At 34.8% G+C, this 18,109-nt stretch overlaps 4 protein-coding genes across 4 annotated transcripts in view; 2 read left to right on the forward strand and 2 right to left on the reverse strand.

Annotated features, from left to right (window-relative positions):
• The first annotated feature begins 129 nt into the window (after window positions 1-129).
• Window positions 130-7,236, forward strand: si:ch211-117m20.4 (sushi, von Willebrand factor type A, EGF and pentraxin domain-containing protein 1). Its single transcript, XM_056457930.1, has 5 exons — window positions 130-383; window positions 508-669; window positions 779-946; window positions 4,459-4,662; window positions 4,764-7,236. Exons 1-5 carry the CDS (start codon window positions 269-271, stop codon window positions 4,784-4,786), a joined length of 672 nt encoding a protein of 223 aa, XP_056313905.1. The 5' UTR covers window positions 130-268; the 3' UTR covers window positions 4,787-7,236.
• tcnbb (transcobalamin beta b) lies at window positions 6,741-7,962 on the reverse strand. Its single transcript, XM_056457931.1, has 4 exons — window positions 7,833-7,962; window positions 7,452-7,605; window positions 7,103-7,236; window positions 6,741-6,983 (listed from the first exon to the last, which is right to left on the reverse strand). Exons 1-4 carry the CDS (start codon window positions 7,909-7,911, stop codon window positions 6,919-6,921), a joined length of 432 nt encoding a protein of 143 aa, XP_056313906.1. The 5' UTR covers window positions 7,912-7,962; the 3' UTR covers window positions 6,741-6,918.
• Window positions 7,963-9,904: 1,942 nt separating this feature from the next.
• On the reverse strand, window positions 9,905-12,429 carry tcnba (transcobalamin beta a). Its single transcript, XM_056456938.1, has 4 exons — window positions 12,319-12,429; window positions 11,068-11,209; window positions 10,293-10,426; window positions 9,905-10,128 (listed from the first exon to the last, which is right to left on the reverse strand). The coding sequence occupies exons 1-4, from the start codon at window positions 12,395-12,397 to the stop codon at window positions 10,055-10,057; spliced, it is 429 nt and encodes a 142-aa protein (XP_056312913.1). The 5' UTR covers window positions 12,398-12,429; the 3' UTR covers window positions 9,905-10,054.
• A 4,970-nt stretch (window positions 12,430-17,399) lies between these two features.
• Window positions 17,400-18,109, forward strand: part of abcg4a (ATP-binding cassette, sub-family G (WHITE), member 4a) — a 43,606-nt gene continuing 42,896 nt past the window's right edge. The window contains exon 1 of the mRNA XM_056457932.1: window positions 17,400-17,896. The gene's annotated coding sequence lies outside the window, so the exon portion shown is untranslated. The remainder of the gene's footprint in view (window positions 17,897-18,109) is intronic.

Here is an 18,109-nt window from a genome sequence, read left to right on the forward strand (position 1 = left end):
TAATCTGTTTCTCTCTGCTGTGTTGGTGATATTAGCTGGTGTGTTTAAAAGATTAGGTTGCGTTAAAGGCTTAGTGTAAGCTACCTACGATGCAACACTTCTCCTTTCTTTCCATCTGTCTCGCTCTACAAGAAAACAGGTGCTTTAAAACTCCCTATGAACAATATATTCTTCATAGTGATATCTGAAATAATCAGAATCGGGGATTAAACTGAACAGATATAAACCTTTTTATGCAACCGAGAAAGATTTTTCCAGGTAATCCATCATGAAACTTGGAGTTTTTCTGTTGCTGCTTTTGGATTTTTTGCAACATGTCTTTGCACAACTTCCTATAACTGCATTTACTGAAAGAACGCTTGTGGAAGAAGGCCAAGGAAGTGGTAAGATGATGAATATCTAAACTAAGCTGCTATCAAATTGGAAAACATTCATAGGCTATTGTACATTGAAAATTGGTAGAGGATGCATGAATTTGAGCCCCTGAGACGACTCTGTGCTCCTCAGGTCTGTTAGAGGTGGAACAGGAGGATGAACTGGCGGACACTTACTGGTCTGGGACAGCCCCGCTCTGTTTTGGAGGGTGTAAAGGCAGACATCTGGAGTTGAAAAGAGACAACTGTGGAGATTCAGACTGCTGCTGGGTGGGATACAAATCCCTCTGTAGAGGTACATTGTTTTTAATATATTTTTGTTGTCATCTTTATAGACATTTTTCCCATACAGACTATGTTATAAGTTTTGGTCCTCCTTTAATATGCTGTTTTCATTGCCCTAGTGAATTGTGGGAAGCCTGATGTTGACTTTAATGGGATTGTTTATGGGAGTGATTGGTGGGTCGGTTCTGTGGTGCGTTACGACTGCAGGCCAGGATTCGTTTTGGTGGGAGATCCTGCTCGAGCATGCCAGTCCAATGGAAAATGGACACCCAAACCATCCTGCCTCAGTAAGTTCTTTTCTGCCCGAATGTCGCACACAAATGAAGGAGAGTGCAGGAAATGGGAAAATGCTGATAAACCGATAAACTATGAGTTTGTTTCAAGTGTTGTATATTAGCAATACTGTATTCACTCACCACTCACTTTATTACGTACACCTGTCCAACTCTGTTTACACAAATTTCTAATCAGCCAATTACATGGCAGCAACTCAATGCATTTAGGCATGTAGACATGGTCAAGATGACCTGCTGCAGATCAAACCAAGAATCAGAATGGGGATAAAAGGTGATTAAGGTAACTTTGAACAGAGCATGGTTGTTGGCACTCAATGGGCTGGTCTAAGTATTTCAGAAACTGCTGATCTACTGGGATTTTCACACACAACCATCTCTAGGGCTTACAGAGAATGGTCCGAAAAAGAATGATGGAAAAATGGTCCCATTACTATCAAATGAGCATCTTGTCAACGCCACGGCCTACCTGAGTATTGTTGCTGACCATGTCCATCCCTTTATGACCACAGTGTACCCATCTCCTGATGGCTACTTCCAGCAGGATAACGTGCCATGTCATAAAGCGCGAATCATCTCAGACTGGTTCTTGAACATGACAATGAGTTCACTGTACTCAAATGGCCTCCACAGTCACCAGGTCTCAATCCAATAGAGCACCTTTGGATATGTTTAAACCAGAGATTCACACCATAGACAAATCTGCAGCAACTGCGTGATGCTATCATGTCAATATTTCTAGTATCTTGTTGAATCTATGGCACAAAGCATTAAGGCAGTTCTGAAGGCAAAAGGGTCCAACCCTGTACTAGTGTGTTGTACCTAATAAAGTGGCCGGCGAGTGTATGAGTAATTCAACACTAGCTAAAGTCAGTATGCAACCAGAAAAGTGGTAACAAAAAAATCCTTTAGAATGACCACACACTGTACTGCCTGGACATTATTTGTTAAAAGATCAATCCACTTTTTTTGAAAATAGGCTTATTTTACAACTCCCCTAGAGTTAAATAGTTCAGTTCTACCATTTTTAAAACCCATTCTCTGCCTGATCTCTGGGTCTAGCAGGTGCACTTTTAGCTTAGCGTAGCATAAATCTAGCTTGGTAACAGCACTGCATAATATGATTGCATCTGCTGGTATGAAAGTACAGTTCTTAACCATATCGACCTAGAAAATAGCAACTTTTCGTTTTCTGTCAGTCTTAGTACATGATGTAACTACAGAGGAGTCAAGCTTTCAACAGGTAAATAATCACAACCCTTTGATCATGTTCGAGTGAGATGCTAATGATCTAATCCGATTCAATGATCACTGCTAAGCCAAGCTAAAAGTGCTCTTGCCAAGACCCAGTGATAGATTAAATGGACCAAAAAATGGTAAAACAAATCATTAACTCCAGGTGACTGGTAAAATGTTTCTTTAAATTCACAGACATTTCCTATAAAGCAGGGGTGTCAAACTCAGTTTCTGGAGGGCTGCTGCCCTGCTTAGTTTAATTCCAACCCTGCTCTATCTTACTTACCTGGTTTCAAACAAGCCTGAAGGACTTAATTAGTTTGATTAGCTGTGTTTAATTATGGTTGGAACTAAATTGCAGAGCTGCGGCCTTTGACACCTGTGCTATAAAGTGTCTATGCTGTTTTAAAGATGGACCATTTTGTTTTGCAGATCCTCTACAATTGGTGTAGTGTACACCCATCCAAAGTCACTTTTTAAGAATGTTCTGTCTAAAACTAATCATTGATGAATCCAGACCTTTTTCTGGTCAAATGTGATTTTGGTCTTTTGTGATTGGACTATGCTCAAACCAAGATTTGTGTGATAAAATTACATTATCCTACTTTGGTTTCAGTTCTGGACAATCTGTATATTGCACTGTACTTGACTTCATACCTAATAAGTCAAGAACAGCCAGAGCTGTAGTTGGGAATCATGGACGGAGCCCAAGGAACTGCCAGTGGGCTTGAATAAAGCTTTCATTCATCCAATTAATACAATTAGGCTAATGGTTCACATCTAAATTTCATCTCTTGACCCAATGAAATTAAATAATTTGCCATGAGAGCCATATATATATAACCTGGTACAAAGCATACAGTATTTGTCTTGTTGAAGTAAGTCAATTAATTAAAATTCTCTTTATGTTAAAACAAGATATATCTTTAATCAAAACCACAATTCCCATGAGATGTTCATTCATCCAATTAAAAGAAATTTGGGTAATAGTTTCCATTCATTCATTTTCTTTTCAACTTAGTCCTTTTATTGATCAGGGGTTGCCACAGTGGAATGAACCGCCAACTTATCCAGCATATGTTTTGCGCAGGGGATGCCCTTCCTGCAGCAACCCATCACTGAGAAACATCCATACACACACATTCACACACATACACTACAGACAGTTTGGCTTACCCAATTCACCCATACCACATGTCTTTGGACTTGTGGGGGAACACCCAGAGGAAACCCACACGAACATGCATACTCCACATAGAAATGCCAAATGACCCAGCCGAGGCTTGAACCATCGATCATCTTGCTGTAAGGCAATCGTGCAACCTACTGAGCCACCGTTATGCCTAGGGTAATGGTTTCACATCTAAATTTAATCATTTGAGCTAATGAAAGATAAATAATTTGCCTTAAACTATTTTTTTTAACAAGTACAAAGCATGTTGTTATGATTGCTGTACGTGGAAACTGGAGCTACTATAAACCAACTAAACTGTTTAATTAATTTAAATGGCTTGCAGGGTGCTTGCATTTATGGCACTTGACAACGCTTAACATCTCGTTAGCAAGTAGGACACTCTTGTCCCATCCATGTGTTTAAATATTACAAATGCTGCACAATGTGTTCTTCTCCAGTCTGAGACCTACTTTAAAATTTGTTTTTAGGTGGTATTAACCAGAAGGCACTGCATATTATTGCTCATGAGAAGTGTGTTCATCATGGATTAAGTTCTTGTTTATGTTTTGCTAGTCTTAATGTTAAAACAAATGACTAGAGGATCTGGGTTGTGAAGAACACTCGTCATTCTTGAGGCCATTGAAAGGCAGCTGTGTACTATTTAAAATTCAGCTCTACTTCTACATTCACTTAGGCCAGAGGTGAACTGCTCCACAACTGAGCTTGGTTTCTCTCAAGGTTATTTTTTATTTTATTAAGGTTATTTAATTTTGTCACCTGATGAAGTTTGGGTTAATAGTGACTGTTGCTTTTGTTCTGCTTAGTCAGGGTTTGTGGAGCTGCCTTGCACTTGATCCTGCAACAATGAACTAAACTGATTCAACATCAATCCTGACTTTCATGGTACAGCTTATTGCTGATCTGAACTTATTTCAAATTGATGATTTCGCCCTGTCCCTGTAAATCGATTTAACTATTTGGCCTGTTTATATTTGCACAACTGCTTTGACACAGTCTTGCATAAATGCTGTGGAAATAAAGATGGCTTGAGTTACATTTCCCATACTTGTCATTCTGTTGCTGTATGTGACAATAGGAGTGTGTCATCGCGGTCGGGTTGAAATCAATGAGAAGGACATTGATGGGACGTGTTCGTCTACCTGTCCTGATGCCAAGAGCTACGCAGTCCCTCTGAACCACAAATGCAGTCGCATTGAGAACTGCAGGACTAAAGAATCAGGCTGGAAGCGCTGGTTTACACGCTGCAACTACTGCGACTGTGACTGCTTCACTCCCTGCAGTGAGTATTAGTCATTTAAACTGCAGCTAGTTAAAACATATTGACTAATGCAGAAGTAACAAACAACCTTGCAAAATCAATGTTTGTGTTCCTTCTCGCAGGTCTACAGGAGAGAAGATGGTGAAGCTCTTTTTCTTATTCTACTCGATAAAGTCATGACCATGGTAGTTACCCCTCCTATTGACTTACAGGACAAAAATTACCCGGATACCATTTTAATAGCAGAAAAAAAACTTAAACAGTTGAAGTTTGGTGACTTTTTCTAAAATGACCCCAACATTAGAAAAAATTATCATTTTCTATTATCATATTTTCATGAAGGCTGTACACACTTAGGATACAACAGTAAGCAGTAGAAAATATACCCTTCACCTAAGTAAAAAAATGAGTGGTTCTCTCTCTGATTAAACATGGATGAAATATTTTAAACTGATAATTGAAAGCCTAGACATTCAGTGCTCTGTAATACACCCGGTGCAATAAGACGCAAGATGTGTTTGGTTTGATTTGTTGCTATTTTCAGTTCAGCGCAACCCTAATTTTTACATTTTGCGCCATGTTGTTTAAATAGCATATCCATTTGCGCCACTTTGCGGACTCATGGTTGTGCTGGTTTTTAAAGGATGTGTGTTAAGGTGCATTAGAGGCGTGCTGCTTTTTTGAAGAACTGAAAAAGACCACGCCATTGACCAACTGAAAGCTAGTCTAAAGTCCAGCGCAGAGCGCATTACTTATGCACCTATGCAAGTCCAAATGCTTACACATTGCTTAATACACACAGGATGAACAGCAATACACAAAAATATTTACATATATAAAAAATTAAAGGATTAAAATGTTACAAAAATTGATATTTTCGACATATAAAAACGATGACCTCTATGCCTCCTTGTCGGGGGGCTTTTTTTTTTTTACTTATGACCATTTGCATTGTATAATGTTATTATTATTAGCAGTATTATTTATTATATTTATATTTGCTTCAATAAAAACAAGTTTAGATTTGTCCACCCGTCAGGTTTTGGACCATATGGGGCATAAGAATAGGATGTGTGTTTGGATATTACTTCATTGTTATTGTTTATTTGTTTGCTGGAAATTGAAACTGAATTTAGAAATAGTTTTGAAACAAACCTTTGCGCTTAACAAATGAAATTAAATATGTAGGCTGATGGATGTCTTCAGTGGAGTGCATACAGCACTGTTTCCTTATCCCCAAAAGTAAAGGAGTAAAGAGTAAAAGTAAACTAAAGAGAAAGTAAACTGACCAAATGGAAGAGGCTCGTTCTTTATCCTCGTGCTGCAGATGCTCTGTTTAACTGTTTTCTTACTAGTGAAGCATTCAGTTTTTCCTCTTACAAAGTCTGACATGTAAACAGCAAATGCATGGCATGACGCAACTAACTCTTAAAAAGAATGTGAGATGAGACTCAAAAAACACCCTTAACTCATTAAGAGAATAAGCTCAACCATGTTAGACCATGCGCCGGGGCACAGAGCATATTTTTCTGTCCTTAAAATAGCAAAAGTGGATTCAGACACATGTCCTTAAGGCTTTTGCGCCATGCGCTTTAGACTTTGCACCTAGATTGTTCAAATAGTCCTCCGTGTTTCTTCATGCAAAATACATTTGCAGATTTAAATTAAATTTACCTGCTTTATTTAAAAGGTTTAGTGAAAGTGGGTCATTTTTGACTCAAAGGATGAATTCTAAGACATCAAGAGGGTTAAGGAAACGACTGAATTAATCTTTTTTGAATGTACAACATACAATCACAACAGAAAATCTCAATCTGCATATGAAGGCATTTAGATTTTGAATATCATTCAGACATAACATACAGTTTTATATTGAAGACATGTTTGAAATCTTTGTTAATCGTTGAGTACGAAAGCCCAGATATTCAGTCTAGATGTTGCAGTTTTCATGTGTTTCTGTACAGAAATGAACTTGTAATTTTATTACTCTCTGAGCATAAGTCTAGTGAAGAGGAAACTCTGTGCACGTTACTGATAATATGTACTATTTAGCTGGATCTTGTTAGTCATAGTTGTGGAAAAACCAGAAGAGACATCTATTTAATCATCACTGTGCTTTTATTGGAGTATTACAATGCTGTAGATACAATTACATCATTAGTTTGTAACTTGATTAATTAACTTGATTATTGCGGTTATCTATTTTATTGATTAATTAATTCATTTATATCTAAATCATGAATTCCATAGCGAAACGAAAATCAGCAACAGAAGTTGTTAGGCCCAGGTGGTGAAATTCATAATGAAATTCTCATTCTTCTCGGGTTGGTAGCAGCCAATTCCTGCAAAAGATCGGGGAGAATATTTTGTAGTTATATTTTGTGTTGTATATTTAAAGCATGTGTTTTTTGTTGTAAGTAAGATGACGCGCACAGATACTATATTAAACTCATACACTTACCCACGTTCAGTGGGGTGGTTTTCTTATTTCTTTTCGACAGAAGCTCCCAGTAGGTTTTGTTCTCAGTAGATCCAGCCAGTCCGTTCACACTCTCCAGAAATATGCCATAGCTTTTGCTGATGCTGTATGTGAAACTAATAGAAATAAATGTAGCAGAATTAATACAAGCATAAAATAATCACTGCTGTCTATAATAGTCTGATTTTTAAAAGCTTGTGAGATCAGATGAAAACAACCTTCCAATAATCTCCTTCACTCATGACTTTGTTTGTTTTAGGTGTTCTAGGTATACATTATCGCATTTGAAGCGCATTAAACTACAATGTTTTGATTTAATTTTGTGTCATACTTCAACTGATTGTTGTCCTGCAGTTGATTTAAGATCCCAAATATCGGCATTCCCTTTGGTGCAGTGACGGGGTAGGTGTTCAACTCATTAGCAAATTTATTACTGACCACCACGTTAATGGACACCTGAGACGACACCACTCCATGTTGCTCTCCTGTTCATCCAGCCAAAAAGAGGAGAAGGTTATTTAGAAACATGCAGTCAATATCAGTTACTTTAGCCAATACTATTGTAATGGATTTCAATATTTACTTGAGTTTGTGCATAGCAATCATATCAACAATATTATCAAACTTCCCAAATGATACTCAGGACGTTAAACCTAAAGTGACTTGAATTCAGTTACATTTATAAGATATCATGTTTTAGAGGAAAGCTCACCTGAGTTGCCTCCTCTACCCAGCCCTGGAAAAGGCAACAAAGCTGCGAAGCACAAAAGAGTAATCGCTGTCAGAGTCATCTTACCAGTCCTCCCAGTGTGACTGAATGCTTAGAACACCCACAGAAGCTCTTTATATATCGTTTGCGAGCCAATTTTTAAAATCGCGTCATTTTTGAGAAATTCAGGGAGCGGCTCACTGAAAAAACAAGTAAACATCACAGACAAGGAAATGTAGAAATTTTGTCACGTGAAAGACAACAATTTAACTGTCCCCATGTCTTGTGCAAGTTAAATGCTGAGTCAAGACTCGCTGTTAAAACATTCCAGTTTCATCGAAGATTATGCAATAATTATGATTGCGCTGATCCTTTGTTTTTGTCTGTCATAAACATATGCTGACAGCTGATTTGAAATACTGCTTAAATTTAGCTCTGAATATGATAATGGTATAAGATTTGAATAATATAGTTGAAGTTTCTGTTTAACAGTTTTCAACACTTTTCTAAAAGAAGTTTTGATTCTGATCACTGATTTCTTTTATCTTTGCCATGATGACAGTACATAATATTTCACTAGATATTTTTCAAGACACTTCTATACAGCTTAAAATGACATTTAAAGGCTTAATTAGGCAGGTTAAGGTAATTAGGCAAGTTATTGTATAATGATGGTTTGTTCTGTAGACTGTCGAGAAAAGAAATAGCTTAAAGAGGCTAATAATTTTGACCTTAAAATGTTTTTTTTTATTAATTTTATTAAAAACAGCTTTTATTCTAGCCAAAATAATACAAAAAAAGACTTTCTTCAATAGAAAAAATATTATCAGACATGCTTTGAACATTTTATTGCTCTGTTAAACATCATTTGGAAAATATATATATTTTTAATTCAAATGGGGTTTAATAATTCTGATTGTAGCTGTACATAAAATGTTTAAATACTGCTTATAATGTATTTTGCCAGCAAAAGAAATACAATATATTTAGTATCATTGCAAAAAATATAAAGAAAAACTTTAAATATTACCAAATGTGCACAATTATGATAAAAGTGTTTCAGAGCTCAGCATCAGTAATGTATTCCATATTCCATTACATATTTTACAAGTTGTTTTTTTTCTTGGTAGCTTTTAGTATCATTATTTCAGTGATTTTCACAACCTGGAAGTCAGATTTCTGTGATAATTTTGTAAAATTCCATGATATTTCCAAGTTTTCCAGACCAGTACTTTGATATGTTACAACTGTAAAGTATAATCTACTTTAGCTTTGTCAAGCTCTTATACACACTTTATTGACATTGGTGGATCAACAAACCATTACATTCCACAAAATGTACTTTGTTGCGTAAAAAGGTGTTTAAGATTATTTAATATTTTCACACTAAGAAAATTTTTTAAGGAACTGTTCACTTTAGGGTATCCAAAAATTTTTCTTTTGTGGCACCCCTGTGGAAACTCCACAGGTTTTTTTGGAAACCTTTAATTTAACCGTGTATGCAAAAAAAAATCTCTAGGAAAAGCTGCCAGTGTGTCTGTTCTCATATCTAAGAAATTACCATTTCCATATCTAGATGAATGGATGAGGCAAATGTATTAATTACAAATTGTAGCCACCCTGAACTTGTTTTGTGGTATTTATTTAATGTTGTGCAAACAAAACTGCATGAAAATAAACCTATATTTGTCAGTAATATGCCCCTGTAAATATTGTTCTTGTCAAAAGGAACAAAAGCTGTTAGCACCATACTACCCTGTAGTTTTCATTTTACCTAGAAACTGCAGTCGGTGCTATGTTTAGGTACAAAAATGTAGGCTGTAGCACGAAGCAAGTGTTCTGCATCTATCCAGTGCAAAGACGTCACATGCAATCTGAGCGCTGTATGCAAATCACTGACTTCAAAAAGCTCAGTAGTCTGGAATGCTGATGTTTGTTCCTTTAAAATGTGTTAAAGAGAGGAACTCTAATCTTGTTGTTCTTTGAGAATACACCAAGTGAAGAGGTAACTGTGAGTGTGTGAGTTGAATAAACCTGAATAAAGATCTATTGATTTAATCAAACTGAGACTTAAATCAGATCTGTCAGTTTATGTTTATTAGTGTTGTACTACTTAGATACAATGAAATATGTTTATTCATTCAGTTAAACTTGTTGATTACATGACTGAAACGAGATGTGGTGTTAATTCAGCAGTAACATTTAAAACTACAAATTCAATTCATTCATTTCTTTGTGGCCCATGTGGTGAACCTCAGGATTAGATTCTCATCCTTCTCAACCTGGTAGCAGCCGATTCCTGCAAAAGATTGATGCAATTGAGAGTATAATTAATATTTACAATAGAGAGAATAGTATTTTGTACAATCTAATACTATGTCAGTCTAAAAATGGAATTACACAAATATTAATACTGCTTCATAATTTTATAGCAATATTATGCAACTATCTTCATTCACTTACCCACTTCCAGCCGGCTCACAACTCCGCTTTTCTCAGAGAAAAGCTCCCAGTATGTCTGATCCTCATCAGATCCAGCCAGTCCGTTCACACTCTCCAGATATATGCCGAAGGTATGGTGAATAGTGTAACTGAATCTGTTATTAAAACAGAAATAAAGGTAGCAGAATTAGCACAGAATTGACTCTTACTTTTACAATGGTCTAATGAGAGAAGAGCTGAGTCAGGTCTGTCCATATAAACATCTCAAGCTTAGCAGTGATGCATCACTAATTGTTACAGAACTACTTTGATCACTTACTCTTGTTTTTCCTGTAAACCACCCAGTAGTTAAAAGTGCCAAATTTTCTCATAACTGTATTCAGTGAGTGAAGTTTATTTATAAATTAAGTTCGAGAGAAGCACGTGCTTATGATTGACCACAGCTGGTCCTGCATTAATCTTATGAGCTTTCTCCCGGGACAGCATGCCAAACTCGCTTTATAATCAATCATCAGCTAAGTGTGAACGCTTGAACTGACTTTAATTATGTGAATCATCACAATCTACACAGCTAATCTGGTACAGTATTCGATACATTCACATTACTATGTACACTGTGAAAAGTGAACCATCAGATCAGCTTATAAAATAAATAATAATCATTTGCAATAAAATGTTTACATTTGAAAATATACACTTAGTAAAATCGAAATTAAGTTGAATAAATTTAATTATTTTAAGTAGAAAATTTAAGTACAATGTTTATGAAACGGTGTATGAAAAATCTATAAAATACTTGAAGTCTGCATTGGATTCCATCAGTTTATTTAGCACTCCAAACATCAGGCCTTCCTGGATCACAGTGGTGGAGAATGAGAGCTGCTCATTGGTGAAATCATTAACGACTGTCACTCTAACGGGAACCTCTTCCAGCTTGCCTGTTCAGGAGAGAGAAATAAACAGCATTATAAATACTCAATAAATATCCTGGAAAAAATGGTAATTAAGTTATTCCTCGCCACTGGCTTGCTTGGTTTGGAACTTGATGGATTTGCTCTTCAGTTTTCGTACTTTAGCAGTTAAATTGAAACCACATTGAACTAAACTAACCTGAATTTCAAGTTTGAAAACTGGACTGAAGCAGTTTCATATTTCTAGAACTTCAAATGTTATGCTGCTTAGATGCAATCTACATTGTAAAAGCGCTATATAAATAAAGATGAAGTGAAGTAATCTATTATATATATGTGTGTGTATATATATATATATATATATATATATATATATATATATATATATATATATATATATATATATATATATATATATATATATATATATATATTATTATTATATGCTATAATATATCTATATATATTTTCTTTTTCTTTCTGTGCGTGGTTACAAATGCTGGGTTCCACACAATATATTTGTCTTGGGACAACATGAAGCAATTAACTTATTAGTTTTTTTACAAATTTAAGAGCATCGAACATAAAATAATTGAGTTGCTCCCACCCCTAAAAAACTGTTATATCATTTTAAATAGCTCAGGTGCCAGATAAAAAATGTAAAATAATGGCAGTTAAAATGCAGAAATTTACTGTAAAATAACAGACGTTAAATAACAGAAATTTAACAGAAATACAAATTTTAGGATAATTTCTGCAATTTAACTGCCATTGTATTGCGGTAAATGCTTGTAATTTAATGTCCATTATTTTACAGGAAATTTCTGTAATTAAACGACTATTATTTTACGGTATATTTCTGTAATTTAACAGCCATTATTTTACGGTAAATATCTGTAAATTAACGGCCCCCAGCAGCCAGAAAAAGACAAAAAATAGTTTTACTAGTTTTACTGATTCATTTTTTTTAGGTTGAACAAACAGCAAGTGTCATGAGTTGAGTGTGGTATCTCAATTAAACGCAACATCTCAACATAATAAATGTTGTACTTTCAATATATGTGGTTAAAAAAAGGATTTAAAACCTGTAATATTTCTCCTCATTTCATGCTGAAATCACAGCTAATAAATCTCACCTGAGTCCGCAGGCAGTCCCAGAGCTGGGAAACACAGCAAAGCCGTGAAGCACAAAAGACTAATCGCTGTCAGAGCCATTCTACCAGTCGGGGTTTCTGAATATTTCTAACAACCTCAACACTCTATTTATATTCTGGGATTTCTTTGCATGCCAGTTTGCAGATCATAAATTATCAGTTTTATTGTAAGTCTTATCTCTTGGAAAGGAGTGGTCTGCCAAGGGTTTTGGCAGGGATTAATTGATATTCCTGTTCATTGATGGACAGTTCTGGGAACTGTTTTGAGGACAAACTCTGATAACATTGAAAGTGGTAATTGTTTGGAGGCCGAGTCAATATTCTGTCTTAGGTGTTGTGAAATATGACATGTCAAATGTGCTGTATAGTGTAAGGGGTGAGGATCGTGTGCTGACATTATCATTTACTGACCTCTTTCAACTCTTAAAAGTTTTTGTATTTTTTATTAACGAACATTAATTATTAACCACCATAAAATGACACGGTACTGTTGCCATCTTTTCTGTCTTGTGACAATGAAGTACATTTTTCAAAAGTCAGAATTCTATGCCATTGACATTGTCGATGTGTATCAATTTATTTTATACAAATTTGGCCACTTTTTTATAAATCGCTTGGAACACCAATATGACTTTTAACTGTGGTGTTATTAATAAAAAGGGCTTTTTTAAAATTGTTTTGTTTAATTGACATAAAAAATGTAACTGCTCAGGCCCTATACAGGTTTTGAATCATTAGCTGACCTGCATTTTTAGATAGGGCATGTGCTCAAGTAAAATGGGTCAGATGATCAGCAAGAATGAGCCAGTCAAACTGCAAAGTGAAATATAGACGTTTCTGATAAAACATATTTATTGATGTTTTATTGTTTAATGTAAAAAACTGTGCATTTAAATTACAGTTTAATCACATATGAACATCCATTTGAATTAGATTAATTAAAATAAAACATTGATTTCAAACAATTTCATCAATAAGACATTTCATGAACAAAATGCAACAATAAAAGTTTGTATAAAGGCAACAAATGACTGCAAAAGAAAGATTTCAATGAATTTTATCAATAAAAGTAAAAATTTTAACAAAAACGTGTGTGTGTGTGTGTGTGTGTGTGTGTGTGTGTGTCTGTGCATGTTTTGTCATCATCAAAAATACCATTCTCTTCTTTGTTTGTGTGCACACATACACATGCCTCACTAAGTGAAGTTTATTTATAAACTAATTTTGAGAGGAGCACGTGCTTATGATTGTTCACGGCTGGTTCTGCATTAGCTTACAATTAATTGACCAATCAGATGATTCTAAGTCACTATAAATAACCAGAGTTTTCTTATCTCTGTATTTTTGTCTTGAGGTTGCATGTTCTCCCTGTGTTGGCGTGGGTTTGCTCCGATTTCCCCCAACAGACCAAAGACATGCCTTTTTCTGGCATTATTTCAGAATGAGACATTGTCCCTCCCGTTAGCAACCTCAGACCAATAAATTAATTTTCTAAAGGTTAGGTTTTGAGGACAGTTTAAAATTCCTTGCAGTCATTGGCTCTTAAAGTGATGAGACACTTCAACCTTTAACTGGTCCATTTTACCTTATAGCCCAATTTTTCTGATCCCACTGATTCATTTTCTTTTCGTCTTAGTCCCTTTATTAATTTGGGGTTGTCACAGCGGAATGAACTGGCAACTTATCCAGCAAACTGTATGTTTTATGCAGCGGATGCCTTCCAGCCCCAACCCATCACTGGGAAACATCCATATACGCTTATTCACTCACACACACACACACACACACACGGGAAACCAGAGCACCTGGAGGAAACCCACGCGAACACTGGGAGAACATGAAAACTCCACATAGAAATACCAACTGACCCAGTCGAGGCACGTACCAGTGACCTTCTTGCTGTGGGACAATCATTTTGCTTCCTTTTAGTCCTTTTATTCATCTGGTGTCGCCACAGCAGAATGAATTACCAGCTTATCCAGTATACGTTTTACAAAGCGGATGCCCTTCATGCTGCAACCCAGTACTGGGAATCATCCATACACACTCATTCACACTTATACACTACAGCCAATTTAATTAATTCACTTCAGCTATATCACATTTCTTTGCACTATGGGGGAAACTGGAGCACGGAGCAAACCCACGCGAACACCTGGAGAACATGTGAACTCCACACAGATATGTCAACTGGCCCAGCCAGTACTTGAATCAGCGACTTTCTTGGTGTGAGGCGACAGTGCTGACCACTGAGCCACTGTGTCACCTGCTTGATTTCATCTTTATTGCTGAATTTGTCCATCCATCCATCCCTGTCTGTCTATCTGTCTTTGTGTCTATAATTTACCTTTGCCTAGTTATTTTCTGATAAATATGATTTGATATTTAAATTATATATTTTTTATTTTTCTCATTTAAAGGGCTATACACATTTTTTTAAATATTAAAATAGATTTTAAAAGTAAAGACTAAGAATTGCTTTATATTGTTGCTATGCAATATTGTGTGTCCCTTTCCCTCTCTTCCAGCGAAATAAGACTGAAAAGACGAGAAGACTGCAACCAGGAGCAAGAATTGAAGCACACGCTGCAAGGTAAGCATATGTGTCCTCTTCATCCCTAACATCAGGTTAGCCTGAAGCAGAAGTGAATGTGATACCGTGCATCTCCCGACAGAACCCGCGCGTGTGTGTGTGTGTGCTCGGCTCGCCATGCACGGATGATGTAGGGCGTCGTTTGAACGCGAGTTACCCCGACGGTTTCACCGAGAATAACCCGAGCACTGCAGCATCAGCACCAGCAGCAGCCGATGCGCAGGTGCCGCCTTTAAAGAGACCGCGCGCTCAATTCACCAGTGCTGCTGCTGGATTGGCTGTAATTTCCTTTTGTTTTACTTTCCATCATCTCCATCCCCACCCGTTCATTTGCTTTCCTCCCCAAAGCTATCTCATAGGCAAGGGGTTCTAAAAATAGATTCGACTTACGTTTTCCTCCTCCTGCCCTATTAAAAAAAGAAAACAGCCCTGTTGCTGGTGGACTACGAAAAACAAGTCTTGAGAATTATATGCACGAAAAATCTAATTATTAATATGGCACATATGGAGATCTCAGAGCTCGCCATAAAGATGTATTTGGATCTGGCTGACTTTTCCCTTGGATCAGAGGAAAAGTGAGATCCCCACCTGTCCAGAGATCGTAAGATGGCAGCCGGCCAACTCTGCTCTCTCTTTCCTGCAGAGGGGTCTCTTTAATGTAAACCACCTCACAACCGACCAATGGCGAGTGCTTCTGCCATCACGAATAAACAACACTTAAAAAAATCTTTTTAGAAAGACAGTTGCGTTCACAAAACAGAAAACAGTAGATGCACTAGAATAAATAAACAGCATTTTTCTCCAAATAATTTTTGGCTTTATCATAAAAATGTATTAAGCTGGTATTATATTATATTATATTATATTATATTATATTATATTATATTATATTATATTATATTATATTATATTATATTATATTATATTATATTATATTATATTAATTATATTATATTATATTATATTATATTATATTATATTATATTATATTATATTATATTATATTATATTAATTATATTATATTATATTATATTATATTAATTATATTATATTATATTATATTATATTAATTATATTATATTATATTATAATATATTATATTATATTATATTATATTATATTATATTATATTATATTAATTATATTAATTATATTATATTATATTATATTATATTATATTAATTATATTATATTATATTATATTATATTATATTATATTATATTAATTATATTATATTATATTATATTATATTATATATATTATATTATATTAATTATATTATATTATATTATATTATATTATATTATATTACATTACATTACATTACATTACATTTTATTTTATTTTATTTTATTTTATTTTATTTTATTTTATTTTATTATATTTTATTTTTATTACTTTATTTTATTTTATTTTATTATATTTTATTTTATTACATTACATTACATTACATTATATTAGATTATATTTTATTTTATTATATTTTATTACATTATATTTTATTATATTATATTATATTACATTATATTACATTATATTTTATTTTATTACTTTATATTTTATTTTATTACATTATATTGCATTATATTATATTTTATTATATTTTATTTTATTACATTACATTACATTTTATTTTATTATTTTATTATATTATATTATATTATATTATTTTATATTATATTATATTATATTATATTATATTATATTATATTATATTATATTATATTATTTTATATTATATTATATTATATTATATTATATTATATTATATTATATTATATTATTTTATATTATATTATATTATATTATATTATATTATATTATATTATATTATATTATATTATATTATATTATAATAAGCAATTAATATCCTATATTGTCCTGTACAAACTACAGCTACTAAAGTCAGAGAAAGGTGAATTGTAAAAGATAAACAAATAAAAAAGATAGAAAATTAAGTGGACAAGAAACCGTCTATTTCATGCAGAAAGAGAAACAAATTATCATGTAATGATATAATGATGGTATGCCATTGTAATGATATTCTTATTATGTGTGGCATAATAAAAAATGATGTTGTTATAGCATTATTTTACAGTCATGATTTGTTTATTCTGCATGTGTTAATTACAAAGTATTGTGTTTATATTAGCCTATTTCCAAAAACAATTACCAAACCCCCTGTAACATTATAACTAGATTTAAACTGCAAAGTTGAAGAAAATAGAAAATATATAAAATATGACCGTTTATATGCAACAATTAACTCTGCAGGATTGTGCTGTTGTTTACGAAACTCAATGTTAAAACATAAGCAAAGCGTTCTAAGTAACCAAATACACCACTGCAACTTTAATCGTTCTCCAGTGATTACCACTGAGAATTATTTCGGACGAGGGCAGCTACGCCCCGCAGCACAGCAAAGCGCCGGGCGTGCCAGGGCTCCTCTGTCCAGTGCGCGCCAGATCACACTGCGCTGCAGCATCCGGAGGACCGGCAGGATGAGCACTAGACTACTCCTCTCCCTCTCCACACACACATCGCTCCATACGCATTCCGGATGAGTGTAAATGCGCAATGATCGACTCACGGCTTGCCCTTCTGTCAGCTGTCCGAGATGAAACTCCCGGTTTAACGCGGATGCTGCATCTGATCAATTATTGATAACTGTTATGTTTGTTTTGGATGTGAATTGTCTCGGGGTGTTTTCAAGGAACGAAATGAATGTGACGCGTAGCGGCTTTCTGAAGGAGAAGAGCATCCTCGCCGTCACCGGTGAGCGGGATCGGGCGTGTAACGGAGCATCTTTTCTCTCATTCGGAGTATAGTGCGGGGCCGCTCCTGTTGCTGAAGCCTAGTGTGTGTGGGGGTTCATGTATGATGCTCAAAGGAATGATTTGGACATCTTTATAAAAGCAAAACACGCTGCCAGATAGACGTTTGTTCAACTCAGCGCGTCAAAAAAGTAGGTGTCATGCCATTCTGAGTCTGTGTGTGCGTCAACATTTGTGCGGGGTCTCTAAACACACTGCTCTGTGTTTTGAATGCGTGTGATGATGTCATTGACACGGCGTGTGATGCATGTTATTTAAAACACTGACTCTTCACCATAGGATAACTGTGTAATGAATATGAAAGGTATTTAATTAGCTTCAGCATATGTATGTTTCTTTATTTA

Source organism: Danio aesculapii, chromosome 5 (assembly GCF_903798145.1).
Source record: "Danio aesculapii chromosome 5, fDanAes4.1, whole genome shotgun sequence".
Classification (NCBI taxonomy): Eukaryota; Metazoa; Chordata; class Actinopteri; order Cypriniformes; family Danionidae; genus Danio; species Danio aesculapii.

Bases quoted from the DNA above. Each gene is read 5' to 3' on its own strand.
- si:ch211-117m20.4 (XM_056457930.1), top strand. From the start codon at position 269: ATGAAACTTGGAGTTTTTCTGTTGCTGCTTTTGGATTTTTTGCAACAT. The intron at 670-778 runs GTACATTGTTTT...TCATTGCCCTAG, and splicing joins ATACAAATCCCTCTGTAGAG to TGAATTGTGGGAAGCCTGAT. The intron at 947-4,458 runs GTAAGTTCTTTT...ATGTGACAATAG, and splicing joins ACCCAAACCATCCTGCCTCA to GAGTGTGTCATCGCGGTCGG.
- tcnbb (XM_056457931.1), bottom strand. From the start codon at position 7,911: ATGACTCTGACAGCGATTACTCTTTTGTGCTTCGCAGCTTTGTTGCCT. The intron at 7,237-7,451 runs GTATGACACAAA...TATTTCTATTAG, and splicing joins CAGGACAACAATCAGTTGAA to TTTCACATACAGCATCAGCA. The intron at 6,984-7,102 runs GTAAGTGTATGA...GATCTTTTGCAG, and splicing joins AACCACCCCACTGAACGTGG to GAATTGGCTGCTACCAACCC.
- tcnba (XM_056456938.1), bottom strand. From the start codon at position 12,397: ATGGCTCTGACAGCGATTAGTCTTTTGTGCTTCACGGCTTTGCTGTGT. The intron at 11,210-12,318 runs GTGAGATTTATT...TCTCCTGAACAG, and splicing joins GGGACTGCCTGCGGACTCAG to GCAAGCTGGAAGAGGTTCCC. The intron at 10,427-11,067 runs GTATTTTATAGA...TTTTAATAACAG, and splicing joins GAATCCAATGCAGACTTCAA to ATTCAGTTACACTATTCACC.